A 19,903-nucleotide genomic window follows, 5' to 3' on the forward strand; every position below is an offset into this window, starting at 1 on the left:
CCATTAATTGACTCAATCGCTGAAGGAATGAGGGGGAGAGGATAATTAAACCTAATCGTCTCCTTGTTCAGTGGTCGATAATCAATGCACGGGCGCAGACCGCCGTCTTTCTTCTTCACAAAGAAGAAACTCGAGGAGGGGGGTGAAGTGGAGGGACGTATATACCCCTGGCCCAGGGACTCGGAGACGTATGTTTCCATAGCCTCCGTTTCAGCCTGTGACAGGGGGTACACGTGACTCCTGGCAGGTACAGCGTCTACCCGAAGGTTTATCGCGCAATCCCCCGCCCGATGAGGTGGTAATTTAGTCGCTCGCTTCTTTGAAAATGCGTGCGCCAAATCGAGGTTTTCGGGGGGAATGCGCACGGTGGAGGTACCGTCTGGACTTTCCACCATGGTTGCACCAACGGAAACATCTAGACACCTACCCTGACACTCTTGCGACCACACCGTGAGAGCCCTCTGCGGCCATGAGAAGGTGGGGTTGTGGAGTGCTAGCCAAGGGATACCTAATACCACAGGGAAAGCAGGAGACTCAATAATCGAAGAAATAACCTGCTCATTATGTGTCTCCTGGGTGATCATGGTGACTGGTATAGTGACTTCCGTAACAAACCCGGACCCTAATTGTCAACTATCAGAGTGCTCTGATGGGGAGTGGAATGGATAGGGGAACCAATGAAATGCCTTGACGGTGTGCGAATGCCTTGTCCATAAAGTTCCCAGCTGCGCCTGAATCGACTAGCGCCTTACACTGGGGAACTACCATGTGATCGGGAAAGTGGATAGGTAGGGTACAGTGCACAGCAGAGGGCTCTGAACAAGTGTGGGTGTTCGATACCTGGGGTGATGCATGAGTGCCCTGCCTGCCGCCTCCAGGCCCAAAAGAAAGTTAACTACGATGTGTGGTGTACTTCCCCCTTCGTGCCACCAGAGTGGCACTGTCGCTGTCCTCCTCCGCTCTCTCGGTCGGCGGCTCCACCCAGCTCCATCGGCTTGGGATCCGAGTCGTCCGGGGTGTAAAAGGGCAGACCCCTACCAGGACGTCCTCTGGTTGCCAGCAGGTTGTCCAAACGAATGGCCATGTCCACCAGTTTATTGAAGGACAACATGGTGTCCCGGCAGGCTAGCTCCCGTCGGATGTCCTCCCGCAGATAGCACCGGAAATGGTCGATCAGGGCCGCTCGTTCCACCCGGACCCCGCTGCCAGCGTCCGAAACTCCAACGCGAAGACCTGCGCGGTCCTCGTCCCCTGCCTCAGGTGGACCAGCTGCTCGCCGTCGACCTCCAGCACGGCTCCTCCTTCGTTCCACACCGCGTTGGCCCACTCCAAGGCTTTCCCACAGAGGCAGGAAACGAGGACAGACACCTTCTCCTGCTCCGATGGTGCTGGCCTGATGCTGGAGAAGTACAGCTCCATTTGGAGGAGGAATCCCTGGCACAGCGCCGCCGTTCCATCAAATGCCCGTGGTCGGGATATCTGGATCCTTCCGGGTGGTGGGGTGTAGGTGGCTGGATCCGGTTGACCAGCTGGTCTCGACAGATCGGGTCCTCTCCTCTCCAGGCGTTGGACGACCTGAAGAACCCGATCCATCGCTTCCCCCAAGCTGGCCAGCATCGTGGAATGCTCTTGAACCCGTGTCACGACTCCAGGCATGCGCTCTTCTCCCGCTGACTCCATAGCGGGTGGGTGATTCTGTGATGAGTGTGATGGAAAGGAGTCAGGCGCAGGAGGGTAATCACCGAATACAGAGTTTATTCCTTCATAGACAGACAAAATGCGCTCAAATGGCGATCAACGAAACAGGCACAGGGGAAACCATCCCTGGCAAATACACAGTAACGGATATCCAATAAAACATAGGCACAGGGGAAAATCTACCCTGGCAACAATATGTTACGAGTAGGTATATATATGGCCAATATACCACGGCTAAGGGTTGTATCCAGGCACTCTGCGTTGCGTCGTGCTTTAGAACAGCCCTTAGCCGTTGTATATTGGCCATGTACCACACTCCCTCGTTCCTTATTGCTTAAATATACCACACACCCTCGTTCCTTATTTGCTTAGATATACCACACTCTAAAGTTTACCTTGGAAGAGTTCCAGTGTTGGATAGCCATAGCCAGCTAGCTAACATAGCATCCCTCTCTGTTTTAGCCAGGTGATTGAGTAGGCTAATCTAACTAGCTGCATTCGCTAGCTATGTGAAAGGAAAAACAAAGCAACACAATATAGCTCTTTCTCCCTCTTTGCGTCAACTACTCACCACATTTTATGCACTGAAGTGCTAGCTAGCTGTAGATTATGCTTTCAGAACTACATTCATTCTCTGATCCTTTGATTGGGTGGACAACATGTCAGTTCATGCTGCAAGAGCTGTGATGGGTTGGAGGAGAAATTAGATATTATCGGGACACGCTATTGGGGGGGCAGGTAGCTTAGTGGTTAAGAGAAAGGTCACTGGTTCTAATCCCTGAGCCGACTAGGTGAAAAATCTGTCGATGTGCCCTTGAGCAAGGCACTTAACCCTAATTGCTCCTGTAAGTCGCTCTGAATAAGAGCATCTGGTAAATGACTAAAAAAAATATATATATACATTATTTTTTTTATTGAAAAAAAAATGATGATCTGCAGGTACTATAAAATCTAGTAATGCCAATGTTATCTTTCAGGAACTAGTAAAAAGATAAATGACTACAACCTCCCACGAGAGTGCATCCGGAAGTTCTTCCCCAAACGCAAGTGTTTTGTGTTCCCCTCCCCTACAACTCCTGACAACATGCAGCGACTGGAGTCCATGGACGAGGCTGAGCTTTCTGAAAGCTTCCGAGAGGTCGCAGATACTTTCTGCCGCTTCATTTTCAAGGAGAGCCGTGTGAAGACTGTTATAGGGGGACACACATTGACCGGAGAGAGTGAGTCAGATATCTATCTACAGTACAGTATGTGAAAATGGATACATATATTGATTCTGAATTTTATTGTGACACTAAATACACACATTCATGTTTTTCTTCCCACCTCTATCTGATTGCAGTGCTAGGCCACTTGGTAAACACCTATGTGGAGACCATAGCCAAAGGCAACGTGCCCTGTCTGGAGAATGCGGTGCTGGCCATGGCTAAAATTGAGAACCAGGCTGCTATGGATGAGGGCCTGGCGGTGTACCAGAAAGGCATGGAGGATGTGAAGGACTTATTCCCTGTGGACATCAATCAGCTGACAGAGAAGCACCTCAGTTCAGAGACCCAGGCAATGCAGGCGTTCATGAAGAGATCCTTCAAAGACGAAAATGGGGAATTCTTGAAAGCTCTGGCGGTAAGGCTCATCATTTGAGATCTGTGTCTGGTACAAACAATGTATTGTCGTATATGATTAATGGTGGCAATTACTGCTGTCAACAAAGAGTCCGTTATGCTGCATCATGTTAGAAGTTTTATTCATACCACGAGGTTACAGCATAAATTACAGACACGCGTTGTCCGGAGAACGACTTCGCCAGATTGTTATGCTCGTTCTAACGTCTCATCGTTTAACCCCTATTTATAAACCCTGATGCCCTCTCTTCTGGCCAATCACCAGTCTCCCCTGTCTACAACCCACCTCCTGTCGGTGATATGTGGTATTACACCTAAAACATTCCCTCTTGATACTACCATAAACAACATTCCTTCAGTTCCATTTAAAAACATTTAACACCATCGTATTGTCAATACACTACATTCCCCCCTTTCGAGACGAACTAAACGTCTCGAAACCAAACAGAATAAGATTATGACTAGTAACAACTTATCTTATTGAGTATCTTTAACCTTAAACCAAACCATTCTCCTCTAGAGTGTAAATACCTTTCTTATAAAATATGAATAACTGTTGATGAAATGTTAACACATTACTATGAATCATGAATAAATCTCTATGGAGTGTAAGAGCGAAAAACTGTCCGGCAGCCATAATCCATCCATCAATCAAGACAGTAAAATTCTCTCACGGTCCCTCTGCCCCAGGCAACCACCGCGGTACTCCAGATAAACTCATAAATCATGTAAAGACATTTGAAACTATGATGTAATTAAATACACATGTAAACAAAATCCTATCCATAAATATCCATTGTACGGCTGGTCAACCCATCGAATCGTACAATGAATCTCTCCTTCCTAGACCTTCTGTCCCTAAACCCCATCGAAATAAACAAAAGCATCTAAGATCCTCATCTGCATTCAATAACATCAAACATCATTCTACTAAAATCAATACCTAAGACTATGACACAATTATGTATTACACATCAAATATGTCTATATTTCATTGCAGACACTGGAATATAGTCCACTACACTTCATCTCCCTGTAGTGTCCTCTTCCAATGGACTTGTTGATGATGGAATCAGCCACACCCTCCTTGTTTCATCTCCTCCAGTCATATTGTCCCTTCATCTTGTCTTTGTTTGAGTATTCCAATCTCCACATGTTCTCCCAAATGCTTCTGGAATGACAAGAAAATAAACGACCAAACAGTATCTTTTGCAAAACCACATTTTCAAATTAAACCTCAACATCAATTTAAGACCTATAAATGATGTATGAATCACATTAACCTATCCCCCCCCCTTTGATTCATAAATCATACCAAAAATCATACTAATATTGAAAAAAACAACTTGAAAAATCATCAAATAATCCAAAATGATATTTATCCATCAGTAGGCCACTTGTCCCTCTTCGTCCAGATCCGGAACAGTCAACAATGGCATCTGAGTGTTGCCTCCAGGCACCACTCCTCCAACCTATCTCAATATCATAACTTTCTCAACGGTCAGTAACATATTACACAGTGCCTTAAAATGTACCCCATCACTGCCCCCTACTGACCTAACTGATTTTGCATCCAAATGCAACGCTGATATTTTCCAAATGTTACACCATACCATGGAAGAAGTCCCCCCTTCTCCCTTAGACTCATTCTCCAATGGTAGGCTTGAAGACTATAACATGTAGCCATGTCACCCTTTTAACCCTAGATTTAGCTGTGTCCGATGCTAGCTCTCTTTTAATAGTAAAAGCCTCATATGGAAGCTTCAACGTTGACACATACCCAAATCCTATCCCTTCATAGGGTAAAAATATATATACTTTATCATCACAAACCCACCAAATATCTCTAAGATTCCCCATAGTCACCCTGTCAGTCAAAAGCTAATCTTTTAACCATCAAAGTCCTGCTCTTCTTACTACCTGGTATATAAAAAATTACATTATATTTGTCATCTCTAACCTTATGTTCATGCTTATCCAAAGTTATCATATAACATCCCAATATGATATTCCCATAAACATACCCCTTACCTCATATGTTTTATTAGACCAAAAACAACTTTTATCCTCACTGGTTCACCTGAATACTTCAGGTTTCCACTGTTACCTGACTTTACTTTCCATCTAACAATTCCCATAGGGTAATCCATTTACCCAAGAACACTTAAACCCTACTGTTCTGACAACTACATTATTTTATCGGTCAATGACTGTTGCCGATACCACAGTCATGACAAAGCATAACCCTGACCCAGACCCGCTAGAGGCTGCGCAACCGTCCAACACGTCTTGGGCTGGCATCCCCAACAGACATCAACCCTCAAGATTCCTCACTGATTCTTACAGAATGATTTACCGGAACCAAATATTCCTACCTGCCTATCTATCTCTAATTTTCACAACAGAAGAACAAGCGGCACTGCAGATACCCCTTCCCGTCTGTCATCAAAATCAAAGACCTCATCCTATAGCTCCATGATAAATCCATCTTCTCTATTTCAGATTAATCTATATTGTTTCTATCTCTGCCCTCCTATTTTCCATAACCTCCTGAGTCCCTCTTGCTACCTCTTTTAACTTCAGAAAAGTTGTTGTCATCCTTCCTACATTTGCTATTACCATCGTATCATTAATCCCCTCCCAAAGTTACCATTAACGTTGTTGATTTAGTTGATGAATTAAAACCCTTAATTCCCTCTAGTGGGAAACTACCAACATCCTATTCGATTATTCCCTGTTGGAGTGACTACTGTAATAAACTTATCCTTAACTCCCTCTGTGACTGTGGAAAGTTTTACAGACTTCAAATCTTCCATTATAAGCATCACCTTACAAATTAAATAGCCCTTTAACCAATAATTCTTAACCAAAACACATTTTAATGCTTTCACTAGATAAGTACACATATTCTCCCTGATCTTTATCTGTAACCTTACGCAAAATAATCCCTTATTTGACTAAGTGCAACAGCTTCTACTTCTGATCCTGCTAACAATACTTATTCTCCCTAATTATCTCTCTCTCTCTGTGAAAGAAACGTCATCATCCTAAATGGTATATTATAATTATTATTCTCCTAACCCTCATAACAGTATTTTCCCCCTATAATTGATGCTGAACCCTTATAATCAAATGCGCTATATTTATGGCTTTAATAACTATCAATGTTGAAAGAGTTAAATTACTTCTCACTGTTGTTTTAATAGACTCACGTGTTGATGTCATTATTGTTACTACTTCATCCCAAAGCTCTGAACTCTTTACTTGTACTTCCATCCATCACCACTAATGTCACTTTTTCCCCCTTTCAGTTCTACCTCTAAACTTTAAACCTTTTGATTATAACAAAAGTACCCACAACTACCTTGATCTTCCTATTCTAAAGTGTCATTCCTTACTGTTCTCTCTCTCTCTTACTACTAACTTTGAAACTTAGCTCACTGTCTCAGAGTTCCTTCACCCCTAGTTCTCCTAACTTATTTGAATCTAATCTTTTCTCTCATAACATTTAAAACCTTTTCCCACTGATTTATTGACAAAATTCCCTCCCCACCAATTTTTAGAATACGTGATTGGGAATTCCCCACCTGCTCCTGACTCATTACACACAGACTTGGCAAATGACTAAACACCTTTTAGCCTAACCTCAAATCTCTTAGTGTAAGAATGTAACCCAAAATAACAGTCACCCCTATTAAGTTTATTTTCCCAGACAGATTGTCTAACAGGCAATCTAATACATTATCATCCTTCCTATGATATTATCTTTTAAGCAAATGATTCCCAAAAACCCCACTTCTTAAAATATTCCACCAGTCAGTCGTCCAGTGTGTCTCTGATTGAACCCTTCAATTTAAACCATGCATCTCTTCCCACAATATCCTTGATATATTGTCCTAATATTAGTATGTCTATTGTAATTCCTATTTGACTTCTATAGCAGAGCTCAATTGATTCCCGAAGAGTAAACTGTTTTACTACTTCCAATCCCTATCCTAACCTAATTAGTTTATTTTACAGAGTGGATATGGATAACCTCTTTAGGCTGAACCCAGATAAGTTTTCCCCCTATTCACTATCACTTCTAATAGTCGGTTGTTTTTACTTTTAGCTATTTTCTCTTCTTCCCTAATCGATGCTATCAGCTGATACCCCCTTCTGGATATTCTAGACACTCTAGAATATTTAGTGTTCACCTGGAGAACAGGTGATCTTGAATTGCCCCTGTATCTTCCTTAAAAATGTTCTCTTGTTTCCTCCTGACTTGTTGCTGTGGATAGGGAACATCTGGTACCCCCCTTTGACTGATACAATTGCATTTGATATTGTTCAGTTGAAGCTGTGACAGTGATTGTTGATTTGATTCACTCTGATTCTTCATACTTTCCTTCTTCTCCACCACCAGTTATAAGTTGTATTTGATTGAGTTTTCTTCGTCCAGTTATTCTCGTTGTGGACCTATCAGTATTCTTCAATAGGTTATCTTCTAAGTTCTGTTCTTGAAATATCATCTTCCATCATCTTCTGTGCCAGTCCTTGTAGGACAAACTCCTCTTGAAAATAAAGCACCTTTAATCTCCAAATCTTCATCGCTTTCTTCATCTTCAACTTCCATCAGAGATCAAATCTCTAGTATCCATTTCTTCTTTCCTCTCTTGCCACTTCCCTCTGATCACAGAGTCACCTCCACCCATGACCTCTCATCAATCACTCTCATTCTCCATCATCCTCTTCTCCTTAAGTTCCCAGACATCCCGGTTTTCCTTCCGTCTTCTGGATTCATCTTCATCGTTGTTTCTGCTCGTATTCGTCTTCATCTCTGATGCCATAATCACCCTGCTGGATGATGTCTTTCTGCTGAATCCGTATGTGAGAAAGGTGTACTAACTTCTGCCATTAGTCTCTCCTAACACTACTCTAACCCTACTTTGATTACTTTGATTAAAAAATGACTATTTTAATCAATTTTCCCCTATATCAAGCCCTTTTAAATTCCTTTATTGTGAACTATCCTATTTTAGACTATATAAGTTATATAGGCTTCCCCCCCCTGTAATTCTTAATATAACCTAAACAAATCCATTAACCATCCTGAATAATTAAACCCAATTTTATTCCTATGTCACCAATTTATCCATTAGTGTTGAGTATATTACCACAACCCATCAAATGCAAGTAAATGCAAGTTAGTTATCTTCAGACTAAAATACCCCTAAACAAAGCCTTTAACCCCTTGCTCTAACCCCTAATTATCCTAAATTTAAAGAATAATGTCAGTACCTGATTTCCAATCGAACTGTAATCCAGCCCAGTGATGCACATAGCCTCCAACATGTAACTTTTATTGAAATAGAATTTGCCAAGCCCCTTGTAAAATCGTCATAACATCACATATCCTGTTAGGGAAAGATTTTGTAACCATAATCAGTACCAAAACCTTTTTGACTTGATCCTCTGCCACGTGACGTGATCACTTCCTGTATCTCCTCGCTCCCCCTCTCTCTCCTGTCTCTCATGACAAGGGATAAAGACACAAGAACAGCTTTTAGTAGTTCATGCCATCACTGAGTATTTCCAACCGTTCAATATTCATTCGTTCTACATTATTCACTCTAAGACTAAACTCAGAATTAAATAAATCGCTCAAAAACCTTTTTTTTATTTTAATCCGTTATTTAATTATTTTAATTCAATCTATTATAATCCGTTATCCTATATTTAATGTATAAATTCAATAGGCTACAAAACAAGTTTCATCTTTAACCAATCGCAGTTTAAACTAGTATCATCGTGTTAAAATCTCTTTATGCGTATTTGTTCCGTCGTCTGTGTTCCTCTCCCTGCAGTTTAACCAATGTGTTGTTTTGCAGAATCCCACACATGCGCAAATATCATTTTACCCTCATAGATCGCTCCAAAACATTTCATTTAATTTTAATCGTCTTTTAATTTAATTAATTATACTCCGTCAACATATATTTGATTTATAACTTTACTACATCTTGCCAAATAGTTTAACGTTCCAATAACAGTTACTGTAACGATTTTAAAAGATTCATGTCCAACGTTCCTTCCCGATAGCTATTAAACCCCTGCAAGAAACCCCTATTAAACCCCTGCCAAGAAACCCCAAAGATAGGACCTTACGCCCCCATTTTGTTTCTTCGCCTCAGCACGACCGCATGTCGTAGATTTAGTGCCGTAAACCAAAACGTGTCCTAATCTCGTGTCATAAACTCCAACTTCCCCGTTTGGTACTGTAGTGTCGCAAAATTAAACGCATGCGCAAATATCATTCCTCAATACAATTTCACCGTGAAAGGAAGATTCTCTACTCTCTCTCTCCAAACAGAATACCAGTCCAGCTGTAATTCCCCATTTCCCCCTTATAGTCAAACAACATTTACCAGCGCTCACAAAACATATAACCTGACTTACGAACACATAAACAAGTTTAAGAGACTTTCACCCGTCGCAACGGAATCTCCAAGGATACGTTAGCATGTAGCACACAACACAATTAGCCTGTAGCATTAGCATTTAGCTTAGCCTAAAGTACCTGGTGACACAACACACATTTAGCCGTTAGCATTAGCCGTTAGCATTAGCCACGATGTACCACGTGACCTGAAACAATGAAGAATGAGCTGTAGCCTCTAGCCAACTGCGATATACTACACAAATCAATATCCTGCACCGTGGCCCAATCATTTTCCATGATTATCAATAATATCTCCATCTAACTTTTTGTTGCCTTGAAAGATGAATCTCATATCAAGAGGTTACCCCCAAACCAATTTCCCGTCGGCCAGAGGAGGAGAATAACATAAATACACCAATTCACTTCATAATTCCCGCTTAAGAAATCAACCTGATTCAGTCTAACTAAGCCCAGGATTTGTAGCCCATCCCTAATGAATCGCCTCGATTAAGAGGTCTTATCCGTATTCACGGTGCCCTAAAAATGCATACGTATTCCAACATTAATCACCAATCCATTGTCACCCGTTACCAATGAAATATAAAGTTCTACCGTTCATCATTGTCCATAGTTACCAATGATATAAATGTTAGCAGACTCTAGTCGACCAGCAGTAACGCCACCTGAGGCTAGGTTATAATGGAGCAGCTCCTCAGTGCACACAAGTCATATCCAATCTAACAAACTCCGAAGCGGCAAGAACACTCACCCTTTCCATGCCTCAGAGAGAGTTAGCTCGGCGCTTGACTGAAACACAGAAGAGACGCAAACCAAAGCCCCACGTTGGGCGCCATTATGTCGTATATGATTAATGGTGGCAATTACTGCTGTCAACAAAGAGTCCGTTATGCTGCATCATGTTAGAAGTTTTATTCATACCACGAGGTTACAGCATAAATTACAGACACGCGTTGTCCGGAGAACGACTCGCCAGATTGTTATGCTCGTTCTAACGTCTCATCGTTTAACCCCTATTTATAAACCCTGATGCCCTCTCTTCTGGCCAATCACCAGTCTCCCCTGTCTACAACCCACCTCCTGTCGGTGATATGTGGTATTACACCTAAAACATTCCCTCTTGATACTACCATAAACAACATTCCTTCAGTTCCATTTAAAAACATTTAACACCATCGTATTGTCAATACACTACAGTATTTTTAACATCGTCAAGGCCATTCAATAAAACAATTAATGATTCATTTATGTAACAAAATGATAATCACCAGTAACAGCAACACCAGTAGGAATCCAGGGACAACAGGTGGAATATGGCCAATCAGTGCAATTCCTCAATCAATTAACTTCTAGAGACAAAACAACAGTACTGTGAAAATCATTGCTCAGATTTGATTTTAATCTTGGATTAAAAATAACACAATATTGAATAAAATCCTAATATAGATATGGAGCCAATATGTAACCTTTTACCACTATAGGAACATGGCATACCAGGATTCACATGACTGAAGCTAGTGTCAGCTGAAGGTCAACCTTCAACCTTTTCTATAACTCTATAAAATGTTGCTTCTTAGAGAACATTCTGATCTACAACGTGTTATTGTATCGAGGTTTACTTACAGCTGCTGTGTTTCGCATGTGGTGTATACTGTATTCTTCAATGTTAGCATCCTGTAATAAACCTTTTCTATAACTGTCTTTATATAATTGTCTGATCTTATTCTACACACCTGAATCTGAAAATTCCCAATAAATCTTTCAGGAGGCCATTAGCAACCACTCCGCCGACCTTTTCAAACAGAACAAGGATGCCTCAGAGAAGAAGTGCAAGGCCCTTCTGGAGAAGCTGTCTGCTCCGATGGATCAGGGGATGAAGGATGGGATGTACGCCACACCGGGAGGCTATGAGCTTTACTGCAATCACCATGACAACATAGTGGCACAGTACCGGGCCGAGCCCAACAAAGGAGTCAGGGTAAGAGCTAGAAAATAACTAAAGCAACAACATAGTGTATTAGAGAATCAAAAACATTCATCATTAGTCAGTAATTAGTCAGTAATGACCAATTAAACATTTCATCTAATTTCACTCAGCTGGTTACGGTTTGAATGGAAATCAGTGCAACAACCTATAAGGCTTGTTTTCTACAGGCTGAGGAGGTTCTGGAGCAGTTCCTGAAGGAAAAGAGTTCAGAGTCCAACTCCATCCTGCAAGCTGACAACAAACTGAGTGAAAATGAGAAAACAATCCAAGGTAGGCCACACCACAATCTTTTTTATTTCCAATTATAAAATAAAAAATCAACTGAGGTAGACTAACATTCGGAAGATGCAAAAACGACCCAAAAGACAACTTCTAATTATTATGGAGTAAAAATAACCAAATATATTGTGATGTCACGAGAGGCTACACAGCTTTCAGCGGGATTGCTCAAGTAGTGCAAGGAGACCAGGTTCAACCAAAACAAGGATTTTATTAAAGGTCTTGGGAAACTAACGAAAGTATAACACAATTCTGTTCTCTGGTGGCTCTTTAAGGGTTAACAGTTCAGGGATGTCTCTTCCACATCCAAAATCATAACTCTCCCTCGCTCAAATAACTTTTCCCCAGTCTTACTGTATTCCACGTTGCAGCTAGTGGCCAACCCAGCAAAACGTCCTTCCAAATGTCCCACACGTATTTCCACAGGTGCATATATCCAAAGGTGAGTATTTCCCAAAGGTAAGTATCTCCAAATCCTTATATTCCTCATGGAAGTGGACGGGCAGCACTCTTGTCCTCCAGAGAGCCCAGGTTGGAGACTGTGTCTCTTCACCCCCACACACTCACTCCCAGTGTGTCTCTTCCCTTTTCCAAACCTTCAGCTCATCAGCTCCTCATTTGTTTCAGCTGCGTGGGAAGATTGGCCATAGAGGGGTGGAGTTCCCGACCCTACCAGCAGATGGAGCCATAGCTGTCTGGGTTTGCAGCCACCTCAGGGGGATGTAACGTCCCTCCAGGACACAGCCTCTCGTGACATCACACATCCCCTCCTCGGGACCGACGTCCTCGTCGGGGTAAAGGCAGCGAAGAAGGCATCACGCCGGGAGAGGGCGTCCGCATTGCCGTGGTGCTTGCCAGCCTGCTCTCTCTTCAACTCCTCCACCTCTAGGACCAGGGACTCAGCCTCCTGTTGTCTCTCCTTGAGTTTCTTACTGAACGCATCAGCCTTGGTTTTAGCAGAGTTTAGCTTCTGTTGAGCAGCTTTCAGTTCCTTCTCTCTCTCTGCCTCCGCATTCTTCATCTTGTTCTCCAACACCTTGTACTTCTCCTCTGCCTTCTTCTGGACCTCCTTACTACTGCGCAGGGTCTCCTCACACTCCTCGATGGTCCTGCGCAGCCTCTCCAGCTCCTCCTGTTGCTTATGGAAGGAGCTCTGTTGGAGTTTAGCCTGGAGGATATCTAACTCTTCTGTCTTCATGTCTAACTGTTGCTTTAACAAACGATACCTCTCAGCGGTCCCCTTCAGACCAGACAGTTCTTTGTCCAGATTCTGTAGCTCCGTCTCTGTGTCGGTCTGGGCACCTGCCATCCCTATCAGAGCCCGGGGCGGGAGTGAGTAATTCGGAGGATTGCACCGGAGCCTTCCCAGGATGAGTCTTGCCTCTCCGTTTCCGAGGTACTCGGGTTATCCTCTCCTGAGACTCTCTCCAGAGTGGGTAAAAGGCTGGGCAGTCTCGTCCAATTAGGACAGGGACGGGGAGGGAATCAACCACCCCCGCCGTCGTGTGTATGGTTCCCCGTGTGCTGGTCATTGTAAGATCAGTAATGGGGTATTCTCTGGTGTCCCCATGGACACAGGAAACTGGGAGGACTTTCCCCGGGGTCAGACACGTTGGGCCCACCAAATCCTTACGCACCAGGGTGGCCCGGCTACCAGAATCCAGTAAGGCCTCCACATCATGGTGATTCACAGTTACCGGGCAGGTGGGGGGTCGATCTGGGCCGCCATCTACGACTCCCAAGAGCGAGGCAAAACGGTGTGTGGGTGCTGAGCTGGAGGACTCCGCAGTGGGCATAGGTTCATCGGCTGGTTTCCCACACTGCCAGGAGATATGTCCCATCTCCCCACACCGGTAACACTGTCGAGTTTCCCCCTCCTGGTGTACTCTTCTTGGACCCGCCTGGTTTCTGGCTCCCCCTGGAGCCGGGATAAGTCCTGACGTGGCTGGGTTCGAGACCTTGGGGTCCTTTGGACGGGTTCTTCCCATTTGTGGTGGGGCCGCACTCCTGGGGTCTTTTCGGGAAGCATTCAGCATCTCCGCTGTGGCCTGGTACTTTTCCACAGCTTCCACGGTCAGATCAGCCGTGGTCAAGGCCTGTTGACTGATGAACCGTTTTGCCTCATAAGGCAGGGCGCGTAGGTAACGATCCACCACAACGGCCTCCATCACCGCCGCTGCTGTATTCCTCTGCGGATCCAGCCATTTCCTTGCGATTCGGACAAGTTCATGCATCTGCGCCCGAGGAGGTTGGTCTGGTTGGAAGGTCCAGCTGTGAAAGCGCTGGGCCATACCAAACTTTGTGAGTCCATATCTGCTGAGGATCTCAGACTTCAGGGCATCATAGTCAGTAACCTGGTCAGGGCCCAGGTCCCGGACAGCATTCAGCGATTCCCCGGTTAGAAAGGGGGCTAACAGACCAACCCACTGTTGCTTGGGCCAGGCTTCCCTAGTGGCCGTGGCCTCAAATGCATGCAGGTATGCCTCAATGTCATCGGTAGCTCCCATCTTAGATATAAAGTCACTTGCCTTTATTGGGCGGGTATTTTGGACAACCCTCTGTCTCTGCAACTGCAATTCCTCTGCCTTCAGAAGGTTGGCTTTCTTTTGCTCCTCCAAGAGAGCCACGTTTGCTTGCATCTGGGCTTGCTGGCCAGCAACAAGGGCTTTCAATATGTCCTCCATTTCAGTCGGGCGGGGAGCCTACGGCCAACTTGGAAAACTGGGTGATCAAACCTTCGGTATCCTCCTCTGACATGCACTATTAACGCTTGAGCGTGCCCGTATTCTCCACCATCTGTGATGTCACGAGAGGCTACACAGCTTTCAGCGGGATTGCTCAAGTAGTGCAAGGAGACCAGGTTCAACCAAAACAAGGATTTTATTAAAGGTCTTGGGAAACTAACGAAAGTATAACACAATTCTGTTCTCTGGTGGCTCTTTAAGGGTTAACAGTTCAGGGATGTCTCTTCCACATCCAAAATCATAACTCTCCCTCGCTCAAATAACTTTTCCCCAGTCTTACTGTATTCCACGTTGCAGCTAGTGGCCAACCCAGCAAAACGTCCTTCCAAATGTCCCACACGTATTTCCACAGGTGCATATATCCAAAGGTGAGTATTTCCCAAAGGTAAGTATCTCCAAATCCTTATATTCCTCATGGAAGTGGACGGGCAGCACTCTTGTCCTCCAGAGAGCCCAGGTTGGAGACTGTGTCTCTTCACCCCCACACACTCACTCCCAGTGTGTCTCTTCCCTTTTCCAAACCTTCAGCTCATCAGCTCCTCATTTGTTTCAGCTGCGTGGGAAGATTGGCCATAGAGGGGTGGAGTTCCCGACCCTACCAGCAGATGGAGCCATAGCTGTCTGGGTTTGCAGCCACCTCAGGGGGATGTAACGTCCCTCCAGGACACAGCCTCTCGTGACATCACAATATCCACATTGGATTGTAGTATTGGTGGCCGACTAGAACCTATAAATGGTAGATTTGACAAATAAGGATTTGTTAGTATCTGCTATTTTGAATGATGAATACAAATCAAATCAGATTTTATTTATAGAGCTTACACAAAGTATTCACACTCCTTAACTTTTTCCACATTTTGTTGTGTTACAGCCTGAATTTAAAATTGATTCAATTCAGATGTTTTGTCTCTGACCTACACACAATACCCCATAATGTCAAAGTGGAATTATGGTTTTCACATTTTTTACAAATTAGTTAAACATAGAGAGCTGAAATGTCTTGAGTCAGTAAGTATTCAACCCCTTTGTTATGGCAGGCCTAAATAATAGTGTTTAACTTGATTTTTGAATGATTACCTCATCTCTGTACCCCACACATACAATTATCTGTAAGGTCCCTCAGTCGAGCAGTGAATTTCAAACACAGATTCAACCACAAAGACCCGGGAGGTTTACCAATGCCTCGCAAAGAACGGCACCTATTTTTAGATGGGTAAAAATAATAAAAGCAGATATTAAATATCCCTTTGACCATGGTAAAGTTATTAATTACACTTTGGATGGTGTATCAAATCCAAAACAACACATTACTGAGTACCAATCGCTGTATTTTCAATCATAGTGGTGGCTGCATCATGTTATGGTTATGCTTGTAATCATTAAGGAATGGGGAGTTTTTCAGGATAAAAAATAAATGGAATGGAGCTAAGCACAGGCAAAATCCTAGGGGAAAACCTTGTTCAGTCTGCTTTCCACCAAACACTGGGAGATGAATTCACCTTTCAGCAGGACAATAACCTAAACCACAAGGCCAAATCTACACTGGAGTTGCTTATCAAGAAGGCAGTGAAAGTTCCTGAGTGGCTGAGTTACAGTTTTGACTTAAAGCTGCATCAAAATCTATGACAAGACTTGAAAATGGTTGTCTAGTAATGATCAACAAACAATTTGACAGAGCTTTAAGAATTTCGAAAAGAAAAATGGCAAATATTGTACAATCCAGGAGTGGAAAGCTCTTAGAGACTTACCCAGAAAGACTCACAGCTGTAATCACTGCCAAAGGTGATTCTATGGGTGTGAATAAAAAAACAAAAAACTGAAATGTCACTTCTTCATTATAGGGTATTGTGTGATAATAGAAAATACAAAAGTAAACTACAACTAAATTTGGAATAAGTCAAGGGGTATGAATACTTTCTGAAGGCACTGTATAGAAATCTGGTGGCCGACTAACTATACCCATAGGGATATCCAAAGTCAACTCAAATTTACCACAGTCATTAAGATCGGGTCGCATGCAGCTGCACTCTGAATTTATGATTACTTGAGTGCTGCCAGCTGTGGGCATGTGGGCAGGATCCTGAGTGGTCCTATTAGTTTGTAGGCCAAACCGTTTGGATGCTACAGACGTTTCCATAAGAAGAAAGATTTCAGGACGTCTCCTGGTCTGACAAACAGCGCTGTAGCTCTGCCCAGATATCTCTAGCTTCAACTGCCGGGTTTTAATGGGTATGTTTTATTACCTAACTTAGATTGATGCACCAGTGTGTCAGTATACTCTAGGGGGGGTTAATGTGTATGAATATGTATGAGAAAATGAGTTGTCCAGTTTTCCTACTTATTCATCTCTCTCCTTGGATCGTCCAGCTGAGAAGAAGAAAACAGCTGAGCTGGAGCAGGAGAAGGCAGCATTCAAGCAGCAAAAGGCAGAGATGGAGTGCACCATTGAGAACATTGGCAAGGGCCAGGAGAAGTATTTGAAGGAGATGAAAGAGAAGATGGAGGAGGAGAGGAAGCAACAGAAGCAGGAGTTCAACAGGACCCTGGAACGCAGGATGCAGGAGCAGAAAGATCTCATGGAGAAGGGCCATAAGGAGAAGGCTGACCTAATGAGACAAGAGATCGAGGAGATAAAGAAGAAGAATCAATTGGAAAAGGACCACAGTAACCAGAATCAGATGGCTCTGCTGGAAAGCTTAAAGCAGCAGGCTGAAGAACAGAAAAAGCAGATGGAAGCGTTAATGCAGGAAAGATCTCCTGTAAAAGTTGTTGAACGACTCTGTATCGTACTGTGAACCTCTCCACTTTGAATGCCTGAGTATGTAAAGCCAACTGATATTGAATCTTGAAGCGTTGAAGTGTTTGTCCTCTATAGCCATCATTGTTTTTATCTGACCCTGCTGGTCATCTATGAATGTTTGAACGTCTTGAAAAACGATCTGACGTTAATGGCCACATGAGTCTGGTTCCTCTCTAGGTTTCTTCCCAGGTTCCTGCCTTCTAGGGAGTTTATTCCTAGCCACTGTGCTTCTGCCTCTGCATTGCTCTTTGGGGTTTTGGGTTTTAGGTTGGGTATCTGTAAAGCACTTTGCGACAACTTTTGATGTAAAAAGGGCTTTATAAAATACATTTGATTGATTGACCTCTTGTGAACCCTATTTCTTACTTTAAGATGTCTTAGGCCCTGCAATCAAATGTGTACTTTATGTCACCTGGGGCCACATGGCAAATGGCCCAAAACACAAAGACTCTTGTAGGGGCCAGTCAGCCCTGTCAAAAGGACAAAATGTCTCTCTCTCTCTGTTACCCAGATGAATGACTATTGAAATGTGTGTTACAGCAATATCCATGTTTGGTACCAATTCCAGTTCAACAAAGATTTTCTGTAAAGCAACAAATGCAGACTGTAGCTCTGAAAGAGCCTGGTCTACCGTGGGGGCAATAGCATACACAACAGAGTCAGTGTCATCGGCATACAAGTGCAGGTACATTTGTTATAAGATAAACCAATATTGTTAATGTAAATGGTGAAAAGAACTGGACCAAGAATCGATCCTTGTGGGACACCCTTCGTTGTGTCCAGAAAACCTGATTTAACACCATCAGTAAATACACATTGCGTTCTGTCCATTAAATAATTTTCTAAACAGCTACAAAGCTTCTAAATGAGTAATAAGTAATCCACAGTGTTGAAAGCCTTTAACACTTCAATGAAAAGGGCTGCACAGTGTTTCTTCTTATCAATACAAGTAATAACATCATTTCAAACCAGAGAAGCAGCAGAGATGGTGCTATGACCTGGTCAGCGTCCTATGTTGAGATGTAAAAAACATCTTCACAAAATGACATGCTTTAGAAACGAAAATGAATGCAATTAATACAAGGCACTTCTAAAGAATAGAGTAATGACTTACTTTGCTAAATTATATTACACAGCTTTTGAATATACATCATAATAACCAAATATAGCCTATTAATAGTGGAATATAGAGAGAAAGCATGCCAACCTTTAGGCCCTGCATTACCCCAATGCATTAAAAAAACTACACCATGTCGGTAGAAATTCTGTTTGGGACAGTAGATTTTTGGCCAACAGGCCCCGTCGGGCCAGTGAGAAAAAAAGTTGACATTGGACCCTGTTATAGCCTACGAATAGGACCCAGAGTTTTACCTGACCAGATCATGAGATCAGGAAAAACTCCAGGCCCCAGAAAAGACATGTACACATTTCTCCCAACACCACTTTTGAAACTGTGGTGCCATCTCTGGGAGGAAGTTTGTCAAAAGAAGTCTCTCGGAGGCCAGTACTCATGCATGGTTTGGTTCTGGTTCCCCAGACTAATCAAGACTTTTCCAACATTACCTATAGAGGCCGTGTCATCTCACCAGCGTGCAAGGCTACTTTCATTGTGTGAAACATTAGTATGCGAGACAGGATAGCTTAAGGCAATTTGGAGCCAGAAGTCAGAAGAGTTCATTTACTTCAGAGTTGGTTTATTACAGTATATTATCCATCAATCCATTATAGTACCTAGTAGTGTAGGAAAATCCAGACACACCATTTTTTAAGTAAACCTTTATTGCAATGTGCCATTTCTGAAGAAAATACAAAACAAGGAAAAAACTAATAAAAGATTCCATCAAATCATCTGACAGACAAATAAAATACTATAAAAATAATCTCTGTATAGTTTTAAACAATTTACTGTACAACAAAATAATAACAATACTGGTCATTTCTTCCCAGAGTAATGGGAATATTTAGATTTCACATTAGATTTACATCCAGTACATTGTTTTAAGAAAATGTATATCAGAATTATACATACCAAGGTCAGTATCATGCTTCTCTGTATCAGTGTCTGAAAAGCAGCCATTTGGGATATGAAGCACATTGTACAGATTAATTTCCTCTCACAACAGCCTAGAAATCAATAAACCTATGGTCTAAAACCATTTTGTAGGTTGACAGTTCTCAGTAATTAATAACCAACTGACCAGCTTGTACAGTTATCATTTATACTGAACAAAAATATAAACGCAACATGCAAGAATTTCAGTTACAGTTGATATAAGGAAATCAGTCAGTTGAAATGAATTCATTAGGCCCTCATCTATGAATTTCACATGACTG

General features: G+C 42.8%; 1 protein-coding gene across 1 annotated transcript in view; it reads left to right on the forward strand.

Annotated features, from left to right (window-relative positions):
• Nucleotides 1–17,804, forward strand: part of LOC121555008 (guanylate-binding protein 1-like) — a 33,606-nt gene extending 15,802 nt beyond the window's left edge. Inside the window, exons 5-9 of the mRNA XM_041868765.2 lie at nucleotides 2,676–2,918; nucleotides 3,041–3,321; nucleotides 11,525–11,737; nucleotides 11,914–12,016; nucleotides 17,137–17,804. Of these exons, the coding sequence (XP_041724699.2) occupies nucleotides 2,676–2,918; nucleotides 3,041–3,321; nucleotides 11,525–11,737; nucleotides 11,914–12,016; nucleotides 17,137–17,564 (1,268 nt within the window). The 3' untranslated portion in view covers nucleotides 17,565–17,804. The remainder of the gene's footprint in view (nucleotides 1–2,675; nucleotides 2,919–3,040; nucleotides 3,322–11,524; nucleotides 11,738–11,913; nucleotides 12,017–17,136) is intronic.
• The last annotated feature ends 2,099 nt before the right edge of the window (nucleotides 17,805–19,903 follow it).

This window comes from Coregonus clupeaformis, chromosome 40 (genome assembly GCF_020615455.1).
Source record: "Coregonus clupeaformis isolate EN_2021a chromosome 40, ASM2061545v1, whole genome shotgun sequence".
Lineage (NCBI taxonomy): Eukaryota > Metazoa > Chordata > Actinopteri > Salmoniformes > Salmonidae > Coregonus > Coregonus clupeaformis.